Raw genomic sequence first — 26,992 nt, forward strand, 5'->3', positions numbered from 1 at the left:
ATTAAAAATATTTATTTTTTAATTATTTTTTATTTTAAATTAAATTTATATGATTTTTATTTAATATTTATTTTTAATTATTTATTTAATCTATTAATTAATAAAATATGAGGATATTTTGGTTATATTGAAGAAGAGTTTGACCAAAATTAAGCTCAGGATATTAATTTGTTCAATTTTGCAAACACACAGGGTCAAAATTGTCATTTAAGAAAATACAGAATCCGATCGATAAGTTTTGCAAAACACATGGTCCAAAATAGTATTTACCCTATCTATAAAGTTAAATACATATTTAAAGTTTTTAGAATTGTTTATGTAAGTTGTTTTTTTTTTCAACATCAACCCTTTATTGTAAAGTAATTTAATTTTGTTTGATTAATGGGAAGATAAAACCCTCCATCTATATTCTCCTCTTCATTTTTTTCTTGCCAAACATCAATTTCTTCTTGCCAAACAATTAATGTTTGCTCTCCTCTCACTATCTCTTTTTATTCTAAATGGAAATTGGATGCTAAATCTGAAATGAGGTTAACATAAATTTGGGGAAATGGTTATGGTACCACACGCTTTTTATGTGGTAACATACTGCATGCTCTAGTTTGTACATATGTGAAAGTTATAACCCCAGTTATTTTACATGACAATGTACATTATAGTTAGAGCTGACATCATGCACATTTATAATAAATTTGAAATAGTTTAGGGTGTCGGAAAAATGTCCAAACTTTCATTTTCATTATGTGTGCAATAGTCTATTTGGTCTATTTTGTACATTGTTTTCAGTACCCTAAATTATTTCGAAATTTTTGATTTTATGCAGAATGTTGGCTCTAACTACAATGAACATCATCATATAAAAAAAACTAAGATTATAACTTCTGCACATATGTAAATTGGAGTCTGCAGTACGATATCGCATAAAAAACATGTGATACCGTAATCAAACCAAAACTCTAGTTTAGATTATCTCTTTAAAAAAAAAAATTAAATGATCATTTAGTTTTGTAATGTATGAATAAAAATAATTATATGTGCTCAAATTTGATCAAATTATTTATAAATATTTAAGTTTTTAATAATTAATTAGTTTTTTATTTATTACTAATTAATTTGAATAGGTCTCGAGTTTGAATTTTCCATATAAAAAAATATACATAATAAAAAAACTAAATTAAAAACAAATTCCTCTCTCACCTCACTTCCATCTCTCATCTTTCTCTATTGTCGACCCTAGCCTTCATTTCAGGTAAGAGAGACATCAGAAATCAGGTAAAAGAGGAAGCCTATAATTTCAGACTACAACAAGAGTCAAGAGAGCCTATATAGTTTCAGGCATTTCACAAAGAAGTTATTACGAAATATCAAAGCTTTCCAAAACACCTAAGTCACCAATGTCGACTCGTTAGGCAGTGAACAAGAAATCTGGTTATATAAGAAAGATTAAAGCTGTGATTTTGTTGTTGTCAAGGTCCATAGGTCGAAGCTTGTGTTTTTTTTTTCTTTCCCCATAGTGATATCTATTGTTGAGAATGTGAAAAGTGTTTTAGAAAGTAGGTGGACTAATCATAATAGCTCTTTTTGGCTTTCATTTTGGATTTCTTTTACTTGTAATACCATATTAAGAATGTGGAAAGTAATTTAAAAGTAAGTGCATAATAAAAAGTACGAGATTCTATAATCTAGATGCATGATAAAAGGTATGAGGTTCCTTCTCAAAACTAATTAATAATGATTAAAATAACTCAGGGTTTTATAAATACTTTAATGATCCCACATGCTTTTCCCGTGAGACTCTATTCTCTAAAACCTTAAAGGCCCAAAACCAGAGGCTACTAACTCAATAACACAAGAAGTCAGTAAACAAAAAACCCATCTGAATTGGGTTTATGTTGTTGTTGACAATACATAGGCTTCAAGAACAATGCCATAACAAGTATGAAACTAAAGAAACAAAATCCCATTTTTCAAAATAAAGAGAAATAATTTGTTTATTTTGAGTAATTTAAAGGCTCTCTTTAAAGATTTTTGACTGAACCATGATATTGTCATGTAAATGGTTTACGGGTCAACCTTAGAAAAGAAAACACTTTCAATGATTCTGCAACTCCATTAAATTTGAGGTTGGTGCAGTCCCACATTGCCAACTTCCTTGCCCAGTAAGTACTCTACCACTGGCTTCTACACTGTTGTCAGCGGTTTCGGTTGTTGCTCACTCGTAACGGGGTAACTAGAATTGTTTAAGATGCATAAGATATTATTGTGTGTATTTTTTTTTATATAAAATTATAATAATATAATTCAAGTGAATTGAATAAGATTGGATTAAATTAAAAAAATATATAATAAAAAATATATAAAATAATAAATGAATTAATCATTGTTTTATGAAGGAATAAATAGTTAACTATATGCTAACAATAAATTAGAAGAAAATATGTTAGATACAAAGTAGTAATTATATTTATTAAGAAAATATATAAATATGAGAATTTAAAATAATAAAATGATTTACAAAATTTCAATGTAATTAAAGTTATTTAAAATTAGTGCAACAAAAATAAAGTAATTCAACAGAACAAATACAACCTACAAACACCAAAGCTCCTAAAAAGGAGATTCCACCAAACAAGACAAACTGTTAGAGAATATATATTATTGCTCAATGGAATTATGGAAAAACCAAATACAACTCTATGCAAAAATACAATGGACAAGATAATATTGATTAAATAAGTATTACAACTCAATTGCTCAAAATACAAGTAAATAAGAAAGATGTGAAAGAAGAAGATTACAAACTCAATACTATAATAATACAAGTAAATAAGAAGAACAAGAGGAGCAAAAGAATGAAAACACAAACAAACTCTCACACAACCAAAGAGTAGAGTAGTGAGGATCACCAACTTGAACAAGGTTCAAGACCTTTATCCAAAAGCTTATTTCACCCTATTCTCTAAGCACTAAGGGATCTCTCTAAGAAATAGCTCTCTGGAATAATCAAGCCTCAAGGTGTATTTTTCAGCCAAGTGCTTTGTGGATGAAAAATGGTGTGTCTTACAAGTGAGCATTAGGCTCCTATTTATAGAGTTTTGAGACACCGTTTGAATTTCAAATTCCACCAACCTCATGGCTGTTACCAATGATTAATTGGATGTTTATGGAATTAAAATAGAGATTTTGGAGTTACTTGGTTGTTGGAAACGTTCAAAATTGGATAAAACCGAAGTTTGGAAAATGCTGTCAGCCTCTCAGGCCGCGGCCTGAAAAACACGAGCCGCGGCCTACGATGTGCTTTTTGCCTATTTTTGCTTATTGGGCCGCGGCCTGAAAAACATAGGCAGCGACCGAAGTGGTTTTTTCAGCAACCAATTTTCCAAATTTGCAAAAACGTTCCAAATCCATTCCCACTTGATTTTGTAACTTCCATACACATTATGGTAGTTAAAATCACATCTCTAACAGCCATATTTCACATATATCTTTAAGAAATTCAAATCAAAATGTGTAATATCAAATGTACACATTATTGGATAATATTTGGGAGTTACAAGTTTGTAACTCCAAAATATGTCACATTTGGGCACATACATGTGTCCAATTTTATGACTCTCAATAATATGTTACAAGGTGTGACAAATCACATTATGTCACATTATTTAATCTAACATTATATTATTTAAAATAATATAACACAAACTACTTACAAAAGTCCTCATTCTTCTTGATCAACAAAAAATTAAATAAATAAAGTAATTCAAAATTAGGAGATTATTTACGTTGAATTTCTTCAATATTATCTCTAATTTGCTAATAAAATTATACTATAAAAATTATTAAATACTATCCAATTCAATCTCAGTCTAATATGATCCGAATATATGAATAATGAGCAAAGTAGAAAAATTATTGTAAAAATAAAATAATTTTTTTTCCAAAAGGTATGGTAGCATTTTTTTGTAAAAATAAAATAAAAAAATTAAGGGGATGCTTTCCCCATGATCATAAAAAAATTATGGTGCATCTCCAATGTTTGTATCAAACCCAACTTTAATTTCAAATTGTCTTAAAATTGCTCTCCAACCGAGCTTCAACTTTATTTTGATATTTTTACACTGTGCAACATCATGTTGGCACTGTTTATTTGATGCAAAAGCTAAAATGACAAGTATACCCATAACTTTATGAATATATACACATATATCCTTTTTTCCTATATTAATTTAATTATTCTTTTATTAATTTTGTTAAATTTTAAAATATTAAACCAATATTTCATAAACAAATAAAAAATATATAAAAGAAAAATTAAGTACAATAATATAAAAACTTAAATATTACAAAATTTAAAATTAAATCTGTTATCCCTAAAAAATACAAGGACGACGTGGCGAATGAGAATGTGACACGTGACATCACGAATCAGGGGAAAACGATAAAGTATTGAGAAAAGCCCGACGGACAAAAATGATAGATCCAAGACCTATAGGAAAATCGACCAAGTCAGTACCCCTAGGGGTGGTCGGCCCAATATGCCCAAAGACCTTAGGGGTGGTCGGCCTGACCCTATCCTCCATAGGGTGATCAGCCTACACCCCCAAGTACACTTCATTGAGAAGTAATTACTCTCGTTCAAACTGAGATCAACAGACTTGGCACCCAGAAGGTCACAGGTCCAGCACCCAAGCTTTGGTCGTCGGGCCTAGCACCTAAGTCTGACATACCAACAGAGACTTAATATCTCACAGACGTTTCTATCATGGATTATCAACCACGATCCATAGAAGGCAACAGGAAGACCCATGATCTCACAATCATGAGAAGGTGGACACGTATCTCCACTACCTGATAATCGTGTGCCAACCCACGATCCCAGTATCACTGGTCGTGTAACAGCTCCTGGGTATCACAAATAAAGAACCCAATACTTCATTAAAAGGGGCTTTTTTCTGAGAGTTTTTTTGCTGGAATTCTGGGCAAGTGAGAAACGTGTAAACACTTTTGTTCATCATTGTAATTGTCGAGTGACTCAATACTAAAAGCTAAGTGGATTAGGTTATTATTGTTCATCTGAGCAGGGCTGAACCACTATAAAATTCTTGTGTGTTTATTTAAGATAATCGTACTCTGTCATTTATTTCGTTTATTTCATTCAAAAGATGTCGTATATTGTACATACGACCGTTGGCCAATTTCACAGGTCAACATTTTTGTGCTTTCATTGAGAGCACGAAATCAAGAAACATACTTTCGTCATTTTTACGATACCTCCAAAACCCAATCAGACCAAGAAGACTGCTCCAAGGGACTCCACCACCCAGTATCCCATAGATCCCGTTAACGAACCTCAAGTGGAGGTTGGAGATCAACCTGATGCAGAAGATCCACATGACGCTCACCAGGAGGAGATGGCGCAATTTCTAGCGAGGCAGGAGGCCTTTGCTGCAGAAATTTCCCTTCAAAGGGCGAATATGTCGCGGCAACGACGGGAGATCGATGAGCAGGTCCAGAGGATGATCCAGAGGGAGCAGGAGGCTGATCGGAGGCACCAGGAGGCTGATGTGGCCTTAGAGATGGCTGCTTAGTTTGCCTGAGCTAACGCTGAAGCTGCTGCTCAGGCCAAAGCAGCAAGAATACGAGACCACAGTAACAGGGAGTCCCAGGGAAGGAGTAGGACCCCAAGGACACTCTCAGAACCACTTTCCCAGGATGAAGAGGCACAGTCCAGGACTGCCTCCTCCATGACTAAGAAGAATAACACTCCATCTAAGAGTAGGAGTATTACCAACTCGAAGGCCCCCTCCCAGGGGGACCGATGAAACAACGCCGGAGATGAGGGTCAAACATCTGAGAGGCGTGACAGGAATGGAAATGGTTGCTCCAAATCTCAAAGTCATGTAGGACAAGAGGCTCGGGGGCAGGGTCACACCAACAGGGGCAAGGCGGACCTACCGCTTCTACACCCTCAGTCTCGCAAGGGTGAAGGAACCAATGAGGTTGTCAACATGGAAGTTGACGTTGAGAGAAACATTCTACTGGAGCCGAAGGCTCCTTTTAACAAAGATTTGTTATTATAGCAAGTTTCCCAAAGCGAGGGAAACGACATCTATCCTCGCTTTGGGGATGACGTCATGGGGGTAGGACCAGTCGAAGATCTTGACGAAATCCTACTAGATGAGGAGGATCCGACTAGAGTAATCAAAGTCGGGAAGGAGTTAAAGGTGGAAATTAAAGCACAATTGGTGGAATTTTTGAAGAAAAACCAGGACGTCTTTGCCTGGTCACATAAGGAAATGGTTGGAATTTCTCCATCCGTAATAAGTCATGTCCTCAATATAGACAAGAACTACCCACCAGTGCAACAAAAAATGAGACTGCTTGACAAAGATCGATCTCAAGCCCTGAAGGAGGAGGTCGAGCGACTCAGGGAAAACGATTTTATAAGGGAGGCCTACTACCCTAATTGGGTATCAAACCCCATGTTGGTCCCAAAACCAAACAGGAAGTGGAGGACCTACGTGGACTTCACAGATCTGAACAAGGTCTGCCCCAAAGACTGCTTCCCATTACCCAGAATAGACCAACTGGTCGATGCAATGGCAGGACATGAAATACTCTCATTCATGGATGCGTATTCCGGGTATAATCAAGTAAGTATGCACCCTCTCGACGAGGAACACACCAGCTTCCAGAGAGAAAAGGGATTGTACTATTATAAGGTGATGTCATTCGGCTTGAAGAACGCAGGAGCCACCTACCAGCATTTAGTGAATGACATGTTCCGAGACTTGATCGGCAAAAATTTGGAGGTATACGTCGATGACATGTTGGTCAAGTCCAAAGAAGCTGGAGGGCATGTTCAAGACTTGGAGGAATGCTTTGTAATACTTAGAAAGTATAGCATGAAGCTAAACCCTCTCAAGTGCTCGTTTGGAGTTGGTTCTGGTAAGTTTCTCGGATACATAGTCAATTCACATGGAATTGAGGCTAACCCCAAGAAGATCAAAGCATTGATCGACAAGTCACCTACCACAATCAAAGAAGTGCAAAGCTTAACTGCGAGAGTAGCTGCCCTCACTAGGTTCATATCAAAGTCTACGGACAAGTGCGTCCCTTTCTTTAACTTACTGAGGAGTGCGAGGTGGCTTTCCAAGCCCTGAAGAAACACCTCGCCCAACCTCCCGTCCTAGCGAAGCCAATGTATGGTGAAGTATTACTCATCTATTTGGCAATCACCGAGCATGCAATCAGTGCTGTTTTGATAAAGGAAGAGAACAGGGTACAACACCCTGTATACTATATCAGTAAAAGGTTAATAGGTGCGGAGTCTAGGTATCCCCCTCTTGAGAAACTAGCCTACTATTTAGTAATCGCTGAGGGTACTCCCTACCACTGCTAAGGTGCGTCACACCTGACCAATCAAAGTTGTTAATGATCGAGGTACACAAAGGGTTTTGTGGAGATCACGCTGGGGGACAGAGCATGTGACAGTCAGAATATTGTGATCCGCAAGGGGAAAGACCGGGTAAAAAGCTGTGAAATCCCACATCGCTTGGGGAAGGTCAAGTGTGATGATTCTAAGACTGTGTAGGTATGTGACTACACAGTTGAAGAGGGCTTAAATAGATTGATTGGTACTACCTATATCAACAAGATGCATCTTCTTTTTGGTAGCCCATCACTTGAGATCTCCAAAGTTAAGTGTGCTTGACTTGGAGTAATCTCAAGATGGGTGACCTCCTGGGAAGTTTTCCCAGGAAGTGTGCGAGTGAGGACAAAGGACGCTGGAAAGACTTGTGTTGGTTTGTAGGGTCAGTCGTCATTTCAGGAAGCAGCTATAGTGACGTGGGATGTTACAAATGGTATCAGAGCCTTGACCCAGCTGGAAGTGTGGCTGACGAGGATGTCGGGCCCATAAGGGGGGTGATTGTGATAGTCAGAATCCCGTGATCCCCAGGGGGAAAGACCGAGATAAAAAGCTGTGCAATCCCACATCGCCTGGGGAAGGTCAAGTGTGATGATTCTAAGACTGTGTAGGTATAGGAGTACACAGTTGAAGATGGCTTAAATAGATTGATGGGTACTACCTATATCAACAAGATGCATCTTCTTTTCGGTAGCCCATCACTTGAGAACTCCAAATTTAAGCGTGCTTGACCTGGAGTAATCTCAAGATGGGTGACCTCCTAGGAAGTTTTCCCAGGAAGTGTGCGAGTGAGGACAAAGCACGCTAGAAAGACTTGTGTTGGTTTGTAGGGTCAGCCGTGATTCCAGGAAGCAGCCATAGTGACGTGGGATGTTATAGAGCCTATCAAAGAAAATCCTAAGACGGGGATACTTTTGGGCAACGATGAATGAAGACTCAATGGAGTATGTCAAAAGATTCCACAAGTGTTAGATGTTCTCTAAGACACACCAAGAGGCACCTAACGAATTAACACAGATGCAGAGCCCTTGGCCCTTTGCTGTATGGGGGATCGACCTAATCGAAAAGCTACCCACGGGAAGGGGAGGAGTCCAATTTGTTGTTGTAGCTATGGACTACTTCACCAAATGGACTGAAGCAGAACCGCTCGCCACCATAACCTCGAAGAAAGTCTTAGACTTTGTGGTGAAGAATATCATATGTCGATTTGTCCTACTGAGGAAGATAGTCTCGGACAATGGGACTCAATTCGACAGTGATATGTTCACCGAATTTTGTATGAGGCATGGAATCACAAAGATTTTTTCCTTGGTAGCACACCCCCAAGTGATAACTCTACAAAATAGAGTTATTTTACCACTTTTTATGTACTAATTGTTGCTTAATTCTTGAGTTTTTAAGTAATTTATTAAGTTTTTAAGTAATTTTGAATTTATTAGTCTTATCATGATTTTATATACTTTTGTGTGTTTTTATAGTTATTTTGTTGTAAAATGTTGTAGCTAATTATTTGAATTATTATTGTTAAGTTAGTGGTAAAAAAATGTTGTATTATTGAACTTAAATATAAAATATAAATTAAGTTATAATTAATATTTTTCAAAGAATTAAATTGATTTATTTTATAGTTGAAAATATTTTATTATGATTTATTTTATATTTATTTTGTAGGGAATTTATAACATTTTTGCTCTTGAAAAGAAAGAAAAATGAAGGACAATATGGCATTTTCAAGAAAGAAAGACAAGGAAAAATTGTGGCATTTTTGCCTTCTCTCTTCAGCCCAAAGCCCAGGCCCGCTGCCTCCCTCCATCCATTCGGCCCAATAACAGAAGTCACTCCAGCAGCTCCTTCGGCGTCCTGCATCAATCAAGCATCCTCTGCCCAGCTGAACCACTTCAGCATCACCCCAAAGTGACCATGACCATGGGCCTGCCAGCCTCTTTGGCCCACCAACCCAATCCAGCTCTCCTCACGCCCATCACGCAGCAGCCATCACAAAGCAGCCTCCAGCCATCCGTCCGTACCAAGCTGCCCCCACGCCTGGCTTCTTCAGCAAACATCTCCTTCCAGCCTTCGGCCCAGCACAGTCCACCAACCCCCATGCAGCTGCCATCAAGCTTATTTTTCCAATTTTTTGAGTCCAACAAAAGCAAATTGTCCCTTTGTTAAAAATACAACATTTTTACCCCACTTTCTATACATTTTACCCCAAAACATCATTATTACATCCTATAATTTACCCCTATTTACCATATTATAATTAATTTAATTAATTTAAATTGATTATTTTAATAATCCCATTTTGGCTATTAATATGGTATTTCAAGACCATTTAGGGTGTCCAAAATTTTGGAGGAGGTTAATATACCACAAACTCTACACATTTCAAACCTCTCTATTCTCTTCATCTTCTTCTTCTTTTTGGTTATTTTTCTATGTATTTTTAGAGGAAAATTTGGGGGTTTCTCCTCCAAATTTTCCTATTTATGTTTGTAATTTTTAGTTTGTATTTGCTATTCTAGTTATGAGTTTCTAATCTTTCTAAGATTATTAAGGTGATGATGAAACAATTTGTAACTAGATAGTGTTTATTTTGTATGTTGATTTCCTATTTTGTGCAACAAAGTTTATGGAATTTTCTTATTCAAATATCTTCTTTCATCTTAAATATCATGTCTTTTGGATTGTTAGCAAATATTTACACTTTGTTCTTCATTAGTGCAAAAACATAATAATCTTTGTGTAAGATGTGTCATTAAATTGTACACATCCATGCTTAGAACAAAAATATTATGTTTTGCCTTATAAATAATGTTCATTGATTTATTTGTTATTTCATTAGATTGATTTACACTAAATGCTTTGAAATTATAATTTTGAAAAGTGAAGAAAAATCCTATGTTTTTAGAAGTAATTTGTGCTTAAAATTATAAATCTATTTAGAAAATGATAGTTTGATTTATTTTAACTATCACTAAAACTTGGGAATCAATGTACTTATAAATATTATTAAATTTATATTTTGTGGATTCTAATCCTTAATAATCTTATTGTACTATCTTGATTTCTATTATTAATTTATGTTTATATATTGTCTTTAATATCTTTATTATTATCTTTTAGTTTATTTTCATTATACAAAAATTTCATCAATCTTTGGGACTAGGTTAGAATTTATTAATTTTGGTTTAAAATAGTTTCATTTTCAATTTTAGACAACTCCTTTGGGTTCGATCTCGTACTTACATGAACACTATATTCCATATACGATTCGTGCGCTTGCGAGTTATAAATATTTAAAACATACCCGTTTTGGGTCAATCACCAAACTAATGGCCAAGTAGAATTAGTGAACAAGACTATCAAAGACACTCTAAAGAAACGCCTTGAACAAGCCAAAGGAGCCTGGCTATAATTACTTCCTGAGGTCCTATGGTCACATCGAACGACGACGCGAACGACGATAGGACATACGCTGTTCTCTTTGGCATTTGGATATGAAGCCATGTTGCCAGTTGAACTCTCTCCCCCATCGCATAGACAAGAGACATACGATCAAGGGAGGAACCATCAACTAATAGAAGAGTCGCTTGATTTAATCGAAGAAAGACGAGAAAAGGCAAGTCTTAGAGTAGCAACACATCAACAAAAAGAGGTCAGATACTTCAACTCCAGAGTGAAAGATCAAAAATTTCAGGTTGGGGACTTAGTACTCAGGAGGGTGTTCCTAAACACTAAGGACACTACGGCAGGGGTACTAGGACCTAATTGGGAAGGGTCATACCTTGTGGAGGAGGTGATCCCACCAGGGACATACAAGATAGCTTGAATGAATGGAGAACTAATAAAAAACTACTGGAATGGCGAACATCTCCGCTGGTACTATCAGTGAAGACTATTCAGCAGCAACACAAGTTTTAATTTGCAAATGTGGTATTTACGAATTATCTATGTAACAGCCATTGTGCTTCAATGAATGAATTAAATTTCTAAAGTTTCTATAGTTCTTTAAATTTCTTTCAATAAGGGACTTGTCCTAAGGACTTGTCAACCCCATCGGATCATGTTCAATTTTGGTCCTTGAGGGACCCATCGGCCCATAAGATCCAAACAAGAAACAGGTCCTAGGACCTTGTCACCCAAATTAATGGATCATGTTTGATCTTGGTTCTTGAGGAGCCTATCGATCCATACAATCCAAACAAGAGACGGTCCGAGGAAATTGTCACAAAATTAATGGATCATGTTCGATCTTGGTTCTTAAGGAGCCTATCGACCCATACGATCCAAATAAGAGACTGGTCCGAGGACATTGTCGCCAAATATTGGATCATGTTCGATTTTGGTCCTTGAGGGACCTATCGACCCATACGATCCAAATGTGAGACAATTTGAGGACCTTGTCGCCAAATTAATGGATCATGTTCGATCTTGGTTCTTGAGGAGCCTATCGACCCATACGATCCAAACAAGAGACTGGTCTGAGGACTTTGTCACCAACCATTTGATCACGTTCGATCTTGGTTCTTGAGGAACCTATCGACCTATACGATCAAGAAAAGAGACTGGTCCGAGGACCAGTCGCCATTATCTGATCATAATCGAATCTGGTCCTTGAGGGACCGATCAATAATTTGATCTAAGACTCATTACAGGCTCGATTAGCCCATCTAGACCCGATTGGTCCAACTTAGACATTTCTGTCTACAATCAATATAACGAGTACATGAGAGATTACGTAGATCGTGATCGACACTTGCTACACAATCTACATCTGTGTATAGGTACCATTACTACTGAGTATGAAACCATCACCCGACTACCAATGAGGGACAAGCATTTGCTGCTTGCATCATTGGATGAAAATGATAGTACTATGTGTCTAAATGCTCGAAGCAAGGCATGGTCAAGTAGCAAGTGACCAAGGCTTTTAAACCCATGATCACTTGGGGGGGCATATAGTACATACCAATCGGGTTATACATGAGCAATGAGGGTGTGACCTTAAGTACTAAGCAAGCTCAAATTTTTCTAGGTCATTTGTTCAACATATGTTCCCAAAGTGCAAAAAACAAAAACAAAAAAGGCATTGGTACGGAGACTCCTAGCCATGTCCCTTATAGGATGGTCAGCCAGTCCATCAACCCTATAGGGTAGTCGGCCTATCACCCATGGGGTGGTCGACCTAACCGTCTTGTTCATGATACTTGGTGAAGTACTATACTACTCACATTACCATGGTTGTTAGCATGAAAAACGTAAAAGAGTAAGGTTAGTATGGCACGCAAAATACATGTGTTCAGAGTATACTGATACCTGAACCAATAAAGGTTGTGAGTTGATATACTTAGTAAGCATTGGAAATAAAAAAATTCAATCAATACACTGAGTACTCATAACAAAAAGTCATAAAGGCATAAAATGTCATATGTAAATATTGTCAAGTACAAGGTGCCCCACCAATGGCATGAGAGGAAAAATAGAATAAAAGACCAAGAAGACTAACTAGGGCGAGGAGTATCGTCTGATAGACTACCCTGACCCTCGGCAGCCTCACGAGCCAAACACTTCCTAAGCTCTTTCGCTCACGTATTCTCGGGAAGGAAATCCAAGTTCAGATCTTTGTTGGACTTCCATATCAAATAGAAGCAAGAGAAGGTCATCTTTGAATACTCCTCTCGAGCTTTGTCCCGACCATCTTTGACCTCTTGCTCCTTCTCGACAAGAGAATCCTTCCACAATTGGTCCATGTCGCCAATCAGCTTCTCTTTCTCCACTTCAAATTGTTGAAGCTGATCGGCAAGCTCCCCCTCAAACTGGGTTATCCTGATAGTCAACTCAGTCACTTCCTTCTGTTTGAGCTCCACGGTACTGCGGAGGGTGTTGATTTATTCATCCTTTGAGGCAATGTCAGCATCCCTAGAGCCAAGAACGCACCTAAGGTCCAATACCTCTTGGCGGACGACTTCAAGCTCAGAACGAAGGTTGGAGAGCGTAGAAGTACACTCTACAGACCTATCACGAATATGAGAGAACAGCATCAATGCCTGCAAAAAACATACAAGTGTTAGATAAACGTCAGAACACAAGCTAAATAGACAAGAAGGAAACTGTGAAGGACTCACACTCTGAATGTCTAAGAGGGACTTCATGAGAATGGTGTTTAGGTCCTCACTCTTGATTCCATTAAAGGTTGTTGTTGTTTGCTCCAGATGCGATGCTCGGTCCATGAGGGCGCTTAAGTTCCGTATACCAGACTGATGTGGCTCAGATAAAGGGGCGGGAACAGAGCAAGAAGCACCTGCATCATTGAAACAGGGAGGAACTGGTGTAGACAAAGATGGCTCTACCTCTGCGACAGGGCTAGACGCCAAAAGAAATAGACTAGACGCTAAAGGAGTCGGAGGAGTCACCTCAAGAGGAACCTCCATGACCGACTCAACCTCAACCTTGGCCCTTTTTGCTGCTCGAATAGAAGGACCAGCCTCGGTGGGAGTCGACCTCTGCTGAGTATGGACGAAACCAAACATGTATGAGCCTGCAAAAGAAGATCAAATGTTAGAAGAATATTAAGTACCGATGAACCATAAAATAAAAGTGATAAAGTGTCGAACCTTCTGAATGTGATTCGAGTTTGAACGCAGCCTCATCAAAGTCGTCCGAAGCAAGCGATGAGTACGCAGCAGATGCACCCACCTCATCACCCTCATGTCCGGCTAATACTGTCAAAGAGGATACTTCCTCGACATGAATGGGTCCCGGGGAGTCTATGGCTATCACGGGCCCGGAACCATTGTCATCTGGAATATCTAATATGGTAGGAGGAAACAACCCCACCTTCCTAAGGTTCTTCAGAGTAACAAGGGTCTTGACATTCTTCTCCTCAAAGGTCATGGCAATCAATGCCTTGGCCCTAAGGATCATGTCCTGGGTCGGGAGTGGTCTATAAAAGGGCCCAATGTGCTTAAACTTGGAGAAGTTGGCCTCTGCGTCCTTGGTAAAGAAATAGTTATCGACATATCTAAATGCCTTGCTATTTCTAGAGATCTCTTCCAAAAAGGTGTTGGTACCCTCACTCATATAAATGGTGGAAGTGGAAATATCCCGAGTTGCACTGAGAAGGGTTTGTCTTTAGGTCAAATAGATAATGGATCTCATGAGGCACTGGGGCAGCCCATTTCCTGCGATGATAGATGATGTACAATGCAGACAAGGCCAATATTGCATTAGGAGCCAATTGAGAAGGACTAAAACCAAAATAATCTGCTACACTTCGAAAGTACAGGTGAAGAGGAAGCAGAGCCCCAGATCTAATGGCCGAGCATGTCCAAGCGCACATACCCAAAGGGGGGTCCTCAACTCTATCATCTGGACCAGGGATGGTGATGGAAACCCCGGAGAGGTCAAAGGTCTTCCTCAAATTCTTTACCTTCTCCTCAGTCATGTCAGAGGCCATCCCGTTGAACCAAACGACCTCATAATCAGCAGAGCGAGGCTTCTCAACCGGTTTCCATATGATCTCACTGGCAAAGGTGGCCTCAAAATCTGATAAATGGAACTCCTTTTGTTGTCTCTTCTTCTGCTGCTCATCTGGTGAGACTATTTTGCTCTTGGAAGGAGGGCGAACTACCTTAGGATGGAATCTGTGAATGGGACGCTCCAGAGGATGAGCAGTGTGGCGACGCGAGCCCTCGGTATAATCTTATCGAGAAGAAGATCGATGGGGAACCCGACTAGTATCTCAGTGCGAAGGGCGTTGCAATGGTTCTCGCTGACCTGACCTATCCCACTGAGAAGAATGAATCTGCTGAGGTGTGCATTGGGTACCTTGGGAGCCGCGGGGTGTACTATGGTGAGAAGTAATCTGAGAAGAGCTCGATGAGGAACCCTGAGTGATATGCCTGGCAATCTGAGGATCATCTTCAGAGGGTTGTCGGGTTCTCTGTTTCACTCTCGCCATTGGACAATACCTCTTTAAGAAATCTTCCTCACTGAATAAGTATAAAGCGGAACGAGGAAGAATCCTTTTCAACCTTTCCAAAAACTGTTGAGGATTATGCTCACCTACTGACTTGTTTGATGAAGAAGAGCTGGACATTTGCAACAGAGGAAAAATAAAGATTAAAGTTAGTGAATGAGCATAATGAAGCCAACAGCTGGGGGCAGGTTCATGAACTAAAAAGTCAAAATGAAGGAATCAGGAGCAAGACAGGGGGTCGGCCCAGTGAACTTAAGTATAGGCCGACCATCCCAAGGAAGTAAGCTTCAGAAAGGTGCCTAAGGATTGTTCAATTCTCCATAATATTTTTTAGGATCCCAAGTGGCCAGCTTATGCTTGGGCCGACCACCCTGAATCCCTAAAAATCGTTTAAGGCAAGGGATACTCGCCCTAGGGACCTCTAGGGTGGTCAACTGAGCGATAATTCTTTCCCTGGAAATTGCCCAAGGGGAGGAAAGGGAATGCTCGGCCCGTGCCAAGGAGATCCTCAGCCCATGGACCCCTAAGGTGGTCATCCTAGCCCTAATTCTAGGTCTGGAAATCGCCTAAGGGAAGGGAAGGAAGTACTCGGCCCACCAAGCTCTAGAGGTGCTCGGCCCAACCCAGTTCCTATGCCTGAAAATCGCACAAGGAGAAGCAGGAGGTGCTTGGCCCAAACCTGAGTCCATCCTTGGAAATTGCCTAAGGAAGAAAAGGGAGTGATCGGCCTATGGAGTACTCGGCCCATGCCAAGGAGTACTCAACCCATGCTAAGGAGGTGCTCGGCCCAAACTAGGCCTATCCCTGGAAATCGCAGGCACTAGGGTATGGAGTCCCAAAAATCACCAGAACTGATGAAGTGGTCGGCCTAGGGTCATGCATCCCTGGAAATCGCCCAAGCTAAGAAATTTTAAAGAGAAACCTTTCAAGAAGGTCCATTATTTTGGATCAAGACACAACAAAAAAAGATTCAGACAAAAATTCCTCAAAAAGGAAAAGTGTTTCTTATGAATCTAAGCACATTTAAATTAAATGATGAGAAGAGAATACTTACCAAAGATCTAAGTTTGATAAGGACCTGGAAAAATCAGACTTGGATCCTGTTTGAAAATGGCGCATGGAGTAGGAATGAGAAGAGATGATCTATTTATAACCTCTCAGGCAGCAAGATATTTTTAGGAATTCAAATTTCCTTGAAAAATATCTAATATGGTTTAAATTTAAATTCCTTGAAAAATATCTATATTTTTAAGAATTTTAAATTCCTTGAAAAATATTTATATTTTTAGGAAATCAAATTCCTTGAAAAATATTTATTATTTTTAGGAATTAATATCCTTGAAAAATATATTATATTTTTAGGACCCTAAAAACTACTTGAAAAATATATTATATTTTTAGGATTTCAAATTTCCTTGAAAAATATATTAGATTTTTAGGAAATTAATTTTCCTTGAAAAACCTAATTATTTTTTAGGAATTACTAATTATCCCTGAAAAATTTGTACCGAGCAAAGTATCGATAGTAACAAGTACTATATAATGTCCCGAGGGACTTGACTATCTAAGTACTGCTACGGTATGTTTCTCGGGCCTGGATCAAGTTTATCGTAATGTTGAATACATTACAATAAACTTGGAGAGCAAATGTTATCCCTAAAAAATACAAGGTGACGTGGCGAATAAGAATGTGACACATGACATCACGAATTAGGGAAAAATGACAAAGTATTGAGAAAAGACCGACAGACAAAAAGGATAGGTCCAGGACCTATAGGAAAATCGACCAAGCCAGTACCCCTAGGGGTGGTCGGCCCAATATGCCCAAGGACCTTAGAGGTGGTGGGCCTGACCCTATCCTTCATAGGATGATCAGCCTACACCCCCAAGTACACTTCACTAAGAAGTAATTACTCTCGTTCAAACTGAGATCAACATGCCTAGCACCCAGAAGGTCACAGGTCCAGCACCCAAGCTTTGGTCATCGAGCCTAGCACCTAAGTCTGACATACCAACAGAGACTTAATATCTCCCAGACGTTTCTATCATGCATTATCAACCACGATCCATAGAAGGCAACAGGAAGACCCACGACCTCACAATCATGGGAAGGTGGACACGTATCTCCACTACCTGATAATCGTGTGCCAACCCACGATCCCAGTATCACTGGTTGTGTAACAGCTCTTGGGTACTATAAATAAAGGATCCAGTACTTCATTAAAAGGGGCTTTTTTCTAAGAGCATTTTTTTTGGAATTCTGGGCAAGTGAGAAACGTGTGAACACTTTTGTTCACCATTGTAATTGTCGAGTGACTCAATACTAAAAGCTATGTGGATTAGGTTATTACTGTTCATCTGAACCACTATAAAATTCATGTGTGTTTATTTAAGATAATCGTACTCTGTCATTTATTTCATTCAAAAGGTGTTGTATATTGTACATACAACCGTTGGCCAATTTCACAGGTCAACAAAATCATTATTAGATCCTCGAGTATTATTAAAATAATAGTGACCAACACTGTTAGAAGTATATCGAGAGGCTTGACTCTGTTGAGATATTCTTTGTAAAATTTTAATTTGTTCATTTTGAAAATACTCTTATAGAATCATATCATTTATCAAGTTTAAATCCTTATCTAAAATTTTATTTTCCTCCATACATGAAGTCATATTTAATTTTATTTTCTCATTTTGAGCTTGTAGCATTTCAATTTGATAATTTTATTGCATGTTTGCAACAAAATTTTATTACTTAATTATGTTTATTAATGTTAATATTTATATATGATCAATATTTATTTATTAGTTAAAATAATTATTGATGATAAAAAATAATAAACAGAATAATATTTTTTTAAAGTAAAATTTCAAGTAGTAAATTGGAGATGAATTAGTAATTTGAAGTGATAAAGATGAAAAAATAAAGTTAAAGCAACTTTAAAATGAAGTCTAGGTTGGAGATGACCTAAGAAAGAGAGAAAATAGAGATGATAGTTATAAATTTTTACCTTTTAATTATTAAAATTAGGAATATTTTAGTATTATTTAAAAATAATTCAACCAAAGTGCATGTGATTATTTTTAACACAATCAAAATTTTCTCAAACAAATCATCTAAACTAGAAGGATAAATATCATTTTGGCTCATATATTGTGCGAAAGTTACCGATCAAACTCTCTGTTTTGTTAAATGACAATTCCAATCTTACATTTTGCAAAATTGAACAAAATAATAGCCTCAACCCAATTTTGGTTAAACTTTTTTTAATATGACCAAAATATCCATGAGTTATAAGTATTAAATATTAGATTTAAAATTAAATTCAAATTTAAAAGAAAATTAAAATAAAAAAGTAAAATAACATTAAAATTAAAATCAAAATTAAAAGGCTAAAATCCTAATAACAAAATAAAACCCTGAAAGTTACATCTATCTTTTTTATTTTATTTCTTCTTCTTCTTCTTCAAATTCAGATTGAGCTTTCATTTGGATATGAAGTTGGGTGTTCTCCTCAAGCTTGCACACGTGATACGTTCTTTTTCTTTGGCTACCACAGATTTGAAGTTGGGCGTTCTGGGGTGAGTACAAGGATAGAGCTGGGGAATGCTAATGTAGGGGATAGTGGATCAGGGGAAGGCTAACATCGGGGTTGTTTCATGGCTTTAGGGACGACAGTTCTGGGCTTCAAGGATGAGGACGACGAGACTGGTTCTTTTTGAAGATGGAGCTTGTGAGGACTACTAGAGTTTTGGAGTACGTCTCCTTTATTGAGTAAAGTTCATTGTTTTGGAGTTTATTTTTTGTACCAGATTATGAATATTTAAAGATGGTATATATTATCAAATTTAGGTTCTTTGTGTTGAAAAATGTGTGTTTCTGATTTGATTTTGTAGTTAGAAGTAAAAAGAAAAACTTCGAATATATCTGAGTTTGGAGTGAGAGAAGTCCATGGTTGAGTTGATGCTCAAGCTTAATTTGATTTATGATTGTTGAGATTAATGGATTTGTATTGTGTATGCCTCTCATTTTGGATCTGTAATTGTTTCTGGATTTTAATTTTTTAATAGAAGTTGTTGTATTGATACTTGAATCTGAGTTTAATGTATGAACTCAAGGACGTGTTATGGTTAGTTTTTGGGTTTTAAATCTGGGCGAGCATATTTTGATTATTTGGTTTGAGTTTTGTTTGTTTTTTCTTTGATTGGATTTTAATGAATTTGATTACTGTAATAAGTTAAAAGATTGAATTTAGGTTTAAGTTGAGTGTTTAGGTTTAGGTTTATGTTTAATTTTAACTTTGATTTTGTTATTATAATTATTTTAGGGTTATAATTAATTAAAATATATATATTTTTAATTTTATATCAATTTTTATTAATTATTAATCTAATAATGTTTTATTTGAAATTATTAAATTAATTAATTTATAAAACTAAGCACATTTTAGTCATATTTAAAAAAAAATTAACTTAATTCTAACTTCTGATATTATTTTATTCTATTTTATAAAATGAAAAGTCCAAATTATCAATTAATAAAATAAAAAATTCGATAGATAATTTTTACATAATATAAGAGTAAAACTGTTATTTACCTGGATAAAACACATTAAACCAAAATTGTATTTACCATCTAAAAAATATGATTCCATTATTACTTAATCCCAAATTATAAAAAAAATCCTATATTTTGCACTTGTATACCTAAATTCAAAATAACCATGGGTTAATTAAAATTAAATAAATAAAGATTTGTAGAATCAGAAGACAAGTTTCGAACTTTATGTGCTATAAATGATGACATCATGGATACGAAGTGCTTAAAATATATAATATATAATATAAAATAATAAGAAATTATGATATGAAAAAAGGCTTAGTCAGTATACACGCGGAGATAAAAACATACGACGTGGACCCCAGTTTTACTAGTCCATAACGCGCTTTACCCCTGGACCCCACAAATCACTTCAACACGCGCATATGCCAAGTGCCACTCTCTCTCTTTCTCTTTCTCTTTCTCAACTAATCTTCTTACATTTTCTTTTTCAGCTACTTCCAGAGAGAGAGACTCCAACCTCTGTTTATGGTGATCACTCCAGAAACACTCAAAGCTTCCAAAAAAGGCACTGATGGTGGGGAAGCTTCAGACCCCCATGAAGCATCCCACACCAAGCCAAATTCAAATAACTAATGGATAGTTCGTTTTCCTACTTCTCTAGCTGACCTATTCATTTCATCATTTTTTTTAAGGAAATTTTGTACTTTTCCTATTTATTTCTAGTTTGTTGTTATCTTCTCCTTCTCTCTCTCTCTCTATATATATATATATATTTGTGTATTATAATAGTAGGACATGTATAAGAGGATTACAATCTTATCGTGTGATGTGCCCGCCGCATGTTGGTCTACTACTTGGGTTTTATTGTCGTTCATGCTCATTAGTAACGCCTTCTCTTTAAACCTAATAAGCGTTTTTGTCGTTGGGTGTCGTTGCTTTGAGCTTCGATAATGTCGCAGAAGAGAAACCCGGATGAGGGTCGGCTTCCTCGACCAGAAGGAACTAACTCTGACGATAAGCGTCGAAAGGTTCCCCGATTCAGAAAGTAAGAGACTCTCTTGCTCTGTCTTTATTTGTTAATTTTTCTTTTGATTTTCTTGTTAGATTTTCATCTTCTGGGATGGGGAATGAACTGGGTTCTGTTCTGTCTTTTTTTTTCATGAGGTTTGGTTTTAGTGGTTTGAGTACGCTTTGTTGCTTTTTTTCTTAGCTTAAATTAAATTAAATTCTTACGTTGAAAGGCTAATTTGGATTAGTGCGGAGGTGGGTTTTGATGGTTGTGTTCTTTTCTTTGACTGCATTAACAAGGGTGTACCATTAATAATAATAATAATAATAATAATAATTAGAGTAATTGGGGAATTTTTTTTTAATTTTATATTATCAATTTGCAAAATGGTTTTGTTTTGATAATTCTTGTGAGTAAATTCGACTGAGTGGGGAGTGGGTCATAAAGTCTCCTTTGCAAAGAATTTTAAATAAAAAAGCTACTGTGTAAAGTGAAGGGACTAATGTTACTATATTTTTGCAAGAAAAAATATATTGTGTGTGTATTATCTAGTGCATTTTACTTGACCAAGTGAAAAGGAGAGAGGAATTGTTCATCTTAAGTTAATAAATAAGTGCTTTATATACAGGTAAATGAAGAAAGATCATATATATTCGACAGTTACTGTAGGTGACCCTAACTACTCTTCATCCTATAGAGTATAAGGGAAATTTTGTTTTTTTGTTGTGTTTTGTTTTTTTTTTTTGAGCATTTTGAGGTTTATGCGATTGGATGATAAGTTAGTAAAAGTTCTCTGCAAGACTTTTCAAGAATGTGTTCTACTTTAGACCAACCAACATGACTACAATTTCTACATTGGTTTATTTCTAATGAGTTTTCTATTGACTTTCAGTGTTGTTTTGGAGGTAATGAAGTTGCGTACATTTGAATGCTCCCTGGAGCCTTTGATTCGTCGAGTGGTAGGTATCTTCCATTTTTGAACTCTTTGTGATCATGGGTTCATCAGCATCCATATAATCTGGAGCCTAATGTGAAAACCTCATATGAACTCTTTCTTTGTGAATTTCTGATGTGTATGCTAACTAGCTGAAGAACAAAACTCCAGTGTTAGGATTTTATACAATTCTGTGTAAACCAGATTAATATTAAGAAAAACATTGGAATTGTATGACAGCACCATGCTTTTCAAGGTACTTTGAACTTGCATGGTCAGCCCATGGAACTTACTTTGGCCTTTTACCAGTTATCATTTTCACTTCTTGAGGTTTATGTTTCCTTTGAAGTAGCCCTTTTCACCCTAAAATATTGAAATAGACCTTACGTTTCTTGAGCCCCATTTGCCACTTGGTCTTGAACTTGGCATTTTTCATGAACGTTATTGGCATGTTCGTGCGCCTAATACCATGTATATAATTGTAAGGTATACCAGCTAGGCTACTTAAATGGATATGATGTTTTACTGTATAGACCAAGGTACCCTTGTTACTTTTAATTGGAAAATCTTTCACAAGCATACTTATGACTCTAATTCCTATAAACACTTGAGTTCGTTAAGCAACTACTTAGAAGTTGTAAACATTTGAGTGATGGTGCACTAAAAATCAATGTTCATTGGTGATAAGATTTGAATAATTGGGCATCCTGGATCACCTTGTAATAGAAAGTAAAATTAAGTTAACGTCTTGGGTTGAACAATTGATATAAAGGTGGAGAATTGTGAAGGAAATAATTGTTACTCTGCTTCATCTTTGTACTATATCATGTTACGGTATTCTCTTTGGAAATTATTAGGCTAGTCTGCTTATTTCTTTATCTATTTTTTCTGATGATTTTTTTTTTTGTTTCTTTTGTTATTGTTAGCATTTAGTATTATAATAATTTTATCGTTTATCATAAAAGAAATAATAAGCTTGCTCCTTTTGTTATACCTTTAAACAATTAATTTTCATTTTATTTAATTAAAAAGAACTTTATAGACATAGAATTCTGTTATATATTATAGTCTTTGTAATCTATTTAATCTTTAAAATGCTGCATAGATTTATTCTTACATCTATGATGTATCTTCTTCATCTTTTTTTTGTTTTTTTGTTTATTGACATCTATAATTTATGTTTTTTAAGTCTTATACAAGTATCCATATTGATTGGAGGTTTATTAAATTTTATTAAACATATTCTTATGTTTCTTTCAGGTTAAGGAGGAAGTTGAGTTAGCCTTAAAAAAGCATTTAAACAATATGAAACAGTAAGAAATAATAATATTTTTTCCGAATGTCTTCACCTCACTTAAGGGCCGAAAGTTGTTCAGTTGACTACCTTTTGTTGCATTTGATAATTAGTAAATCTTTCGTATTTGTCAGGAATTGCGCGAAAGAGATGCATTCTACTGTTGCTAAGAGTTTAAAGCTTCGCTTCTTAAATAATATCTCTCTTCCTGTATTCACTGGAGCTCGTATTGAAGGAGAAGAATGTTCCCCATTACAAGTAGCTTTAGTTGATTGTTTTACTGGAAACATTATTAAATCTGGGCCAGAATCCTCAGCCAAGGTGGAAGTTGTTGTTCTTGAGGGTGACTTTGATGGTGATGAGGGAGACAATTGGACAGTTGAAGAGTTCAAGAATAACATTGTACGAGAGAGGGAAGGGAAGAAACCCCTTCTTACAGGAGAAGCAGTTCTGAATCTTAAAGATGGTGAAGGTTCTGTGGGTGATATTTCTTTTACAGATAATTCAAGCTGGACAAGGAGTCGTAAATTCAGGCTAGGGGTGAGAGTTGTGGATAACTTTGATGGAATTAAAATAAGAGAAGCAAAGACAGAATCCTTTATTGTCAGGGATCATCGTGGAGAATGTGAGTGCTTCTTATCTTTATGTAACTTTGTCAATATTGTACTGCTTCAAAGTGCTGGGATTTTTTTTCATTTACAATTTATTTCGGTTGTTGTGGGGTGGGAGTTAATATTCGATCTTTTGGAATCTTTCCTCAGTCGTGCATTCCTTTAGTGGTTGGTATAGTTTATTTTCACCTTTCCCCTCCTTGCATTAGTACTCTTTAGTTTTTTTACCGTCATTCAGATTTGTTCCTTCTTAATTCTGTTTTCTGATTTGCGTCCTTTGTAATTTTGTTTTAGTATAAATTCTAAATGTGTTTTCAATCCTTTTGCTTATTGGTTTTTTCTTAAATGCAATGATTAATAATATTATAACTCATTGATATATGTTGATTATGCTTGTAAGATAAAGCTGAATTTATCATATAAAAGTTTTATCATAAGTTTTAAGCTGCATCATTGAATGTTGAACAACTAGTTATCTTATTTTCTGTGAGGTTTCTTGCTGGCTGGAGGGTTATAAACAATTTGGTCAATGTGATTTCTTGTTCTTATGCAGTGTACAAGAAGCACCATCCTCCTTCTCTATATGATGAAGTATGGAGATTAGAAAAGATTGGAAAAGATGGAGCATTCCATAAGCGTTTGACTCGGGAAAAAATTCTTACTGTTAAGGATTTCCTTACCTTACTCTTTGTGGATCCTTCAAGACTCCGAAATGTAAATAAAAATTCTTCTTACCTCTACCTCTTGACATTTTTTTTAATTCTGCCAAAATTTCTTAATTATTACTTCATTTTCCACTTAAAAGATTAAAAACAGAGAAAGTTGTGATCTGCATTTTAATGTTTCCTCTGTTTTGTAATTTAGAGGTCCAAATTAATTGGCCTAACCCTTCATTTTATCTTCTAGAACAGACAATAATAATGTTTCAAACATGCAATTAATAAATCACAAAGTAAAATTAGCATTTGAAATTTCACAACTTAGCTGTTAAACTGTGGTTCATTTGGAAAAATACAGATCCTTGGCACAGGTATGTCTGCTAAGATGTGGGAAGTAACTGTGGAGCATGCTCGGACGTGTGTACTTGAGAAGAGTATGTTCTTGTACATTCCTTCCAATTCACAGCATAAAACTGGGGTTGTCTTCAATATTGTGGGTCAATTAATGGGACAGCTTTCAGATGGCCAATATGTTCCCATTGACAAGCTATCTGAAACCGAGAAGGTATTGATATCACCAACGTAGACATTTCTTTCTTTTACTTTGTTTAATTTGATATCTCACAATCAAACTTGTCAATCAGGCTGATGCACATAGTATGTTAATATCTGCATTTGAACACTGGGAGGAGGTTGTATCTTTCGGCGATGAGGCCTCTCTTACCTGTGGCTCAGCCCTATTGACGAATGTACTTTACTCCTCGAGCTCACCCAGGACAGAGGTTTCTACTGAGAGCAAGTTTTTGGCTTCACATAAGATTGGTGCATTTAATTATGCACCACCGTCTTCTGCATCTTCTCCTGATATCATGTCATCCATATATACTGTTGGCGGAACTAGTAGCTTGGACGATTACGCCTTGCACACAATTGACAGCATGGATCTTAGATTTGATCAGGCTTTAAATTTCCCAAGCCAAGTCACTACCTCCCTGATCTGTGACTCGGAACGCATCACTCAAGCTTTCTGCGATGAGGATCATCTACAATTTTTTGATACCGATCTTCAGTCTCAGAGTATGAGTTTGGAATCACCAGCTGATTTACATAGAGCAGTAGATGGCTTCCTCTTCCCTCGTTCCACTCTAGCCATTGGCAAAGCCCAGAGAAGATGGACTAAGCTAGTCAGTGTGCTGAAGTGGTTTCTAATAATGGTTCAAAAAAGAACCCATGTTGAAAGAATTCAAAAGTTTTTATCATAGCTACCTAGGTTTGATAAAGCCGCCCAGTTACAATTGCAAATAGGGGATAGGAGTGCTGCCCGATTTATATTTCGCGTGCAGGTGTTGAAGTGAAAAATGTTGGAGGTTTATAAGACAGTAAATACATCTTTGGTCAGTTCATTGTTAATGTCTTAGCTATGGTAGCGAGAGTTCAGAAATAGGGATATAAATAGAGTGGGTTTGATCCACATTGCAAATGACCTGTCCCGCCAGGTAATTTTGCCATCCCTAAAGTGGCAAACCTCTTTTTTTACTTCAATGTTTAAGCTGTATATATAAACGTGTTTACATATAAGCTCAGGTTTCTGCTGGGGCGCTTAAGATTTAGTAGTGGTAGTAGTAGTAGCTTTCATGGCGGAACATAATTTTGTACAAGTTATTTTGCTCAGTAAATTTATCACTTTTTTACATATTGACTAAAATTCTCTTCCATTGAAATTTTTGTTCCAAAAGTCAAGTTAAAGTTTAAAGTATTTAATAAATACCGATTGATTGTAACATTTTCAACCATTCCTTTTTGGCAATGCATGATTTTCAAAATCTTGGTAGTTTGCAACCAATATGTGTTACTGGTCTTTTCTTCTTGAAATCTGAAAAATTTCTAGGTGAAACTCTTTGAGATATTTCATGTCTCTACTGCTCAGACATTAACTGACCAATATATACGTACGTGCATGCATGCGTGGGAAGATCTGTAGTTCAGATGTCGAGGTAAACATGTGATTGAAATTTGAAACAGGTATGGTCCTCAATCGAATATCAAAATCTGCAGAATCGTAAAGTATACTCTTGGATAAAGGCACTGGTTATTTGAACAATATTCTCCACCATATACATTGGTTGAAACTTTTTGAAAAAGACAACAAGTATCTATGAAATTGTTGGGACTCCAACTTCTAATTTTAAGAGTATTTTTTTCTTTAAGAGTGTCCATAGATTGAGTGAGGAATATTATTATGTATTCGAAAACATATAAACGCAAGGATACTATTTTAATTACATATTATACATAATAATATTAAACTTTTTTTAATGTAAAAAAATATTAAACTTTAAAATTGATTTTCCACAAATTAAAATTCAATTTTAACAATGTATAAATTTAATTTTATTTAATTAGAAATTTAAAATTTTAAGAATTACTAATTTTGTCTTATATTTTTTTCTTCTTAGTTTTCAATTAGTTTATAAGACTTTTGAAATCCTGTGTTTTGTCTCATTATCC

General features: G+C 36.3%; 1 protein-coding gene across 1 annotated transcript; it reads left to right on the plus strand.

The window, feature by feature from the left end:
• The first annotated feature begins 20,444 nt into the window (after window positions 1–20,444).
• LOC133830368 (calmodulin-binding protein 60 A) lies at window positions 20,445–26,177 on the plus strand. The gene is made up of 7 exons (XM_062260343.1): window positions 20,445–21,022; window positions 21,879–21,945; window positions 23,181–23,233; window positions 23,349–23,839; window positions 24,379–24,539; window positions 24,843–25,049; window positions 25,129–26,177. Exons 1-7 carry the CDS (start codon window positions 20,928–20,930, stop codon window positions 25,744–25,746), a joined length of 1,692 nt encoding a protein of 563 aa, XP_062116327.1. The 5' UTR covers window positions 20,445–20,927; the 3' UTR covers window positions 25,747–26,177.
• The last annotated feature ends 815 nt before the right edge of the window (window positions 26,178–26,992 follow it).

Source organism: Humulus lupulus, chromosome 4 (genome assembly GCF_963169125.1).
Source record: "Humulus lupulus chromosome 4, drHumLupu1.1, whole genome shotgun sequence".
In the NCBI taxonomy this organism is placed as follows: domain Eukaryota; kingdom Viridiplantae; phylum Streptophyta; class Magnoliopsida; order Rosales; family Cannabaceae; genus Humulus; species Humulus lupulus.

Bases quoted from the DNA above. Each gene is read 5' to 3' on its own strand.
- LOC133830368 (XM_062260343.1), top strand. From the start codon at position 20,928: ATGTCGCAGAAGAGAAACCCGGATGAGGGTCGGCTTCCTCGACCAGAA. The intron at 21,023-21,878 runs GTAAGAGACTCT...ATTGACTTTCAG, and splicing joins AAGGTTCCCCGATTCAGAAA to TGTTGTTTTGGAGGTAATGA. The intron at 23,840-24,378 runs GTGAGTGCTTCT...GTTCTTATGCAG, and splicing joins CAGGGATCATCGTGGAGAAT to TGTACAAGAAGCACCATCCT.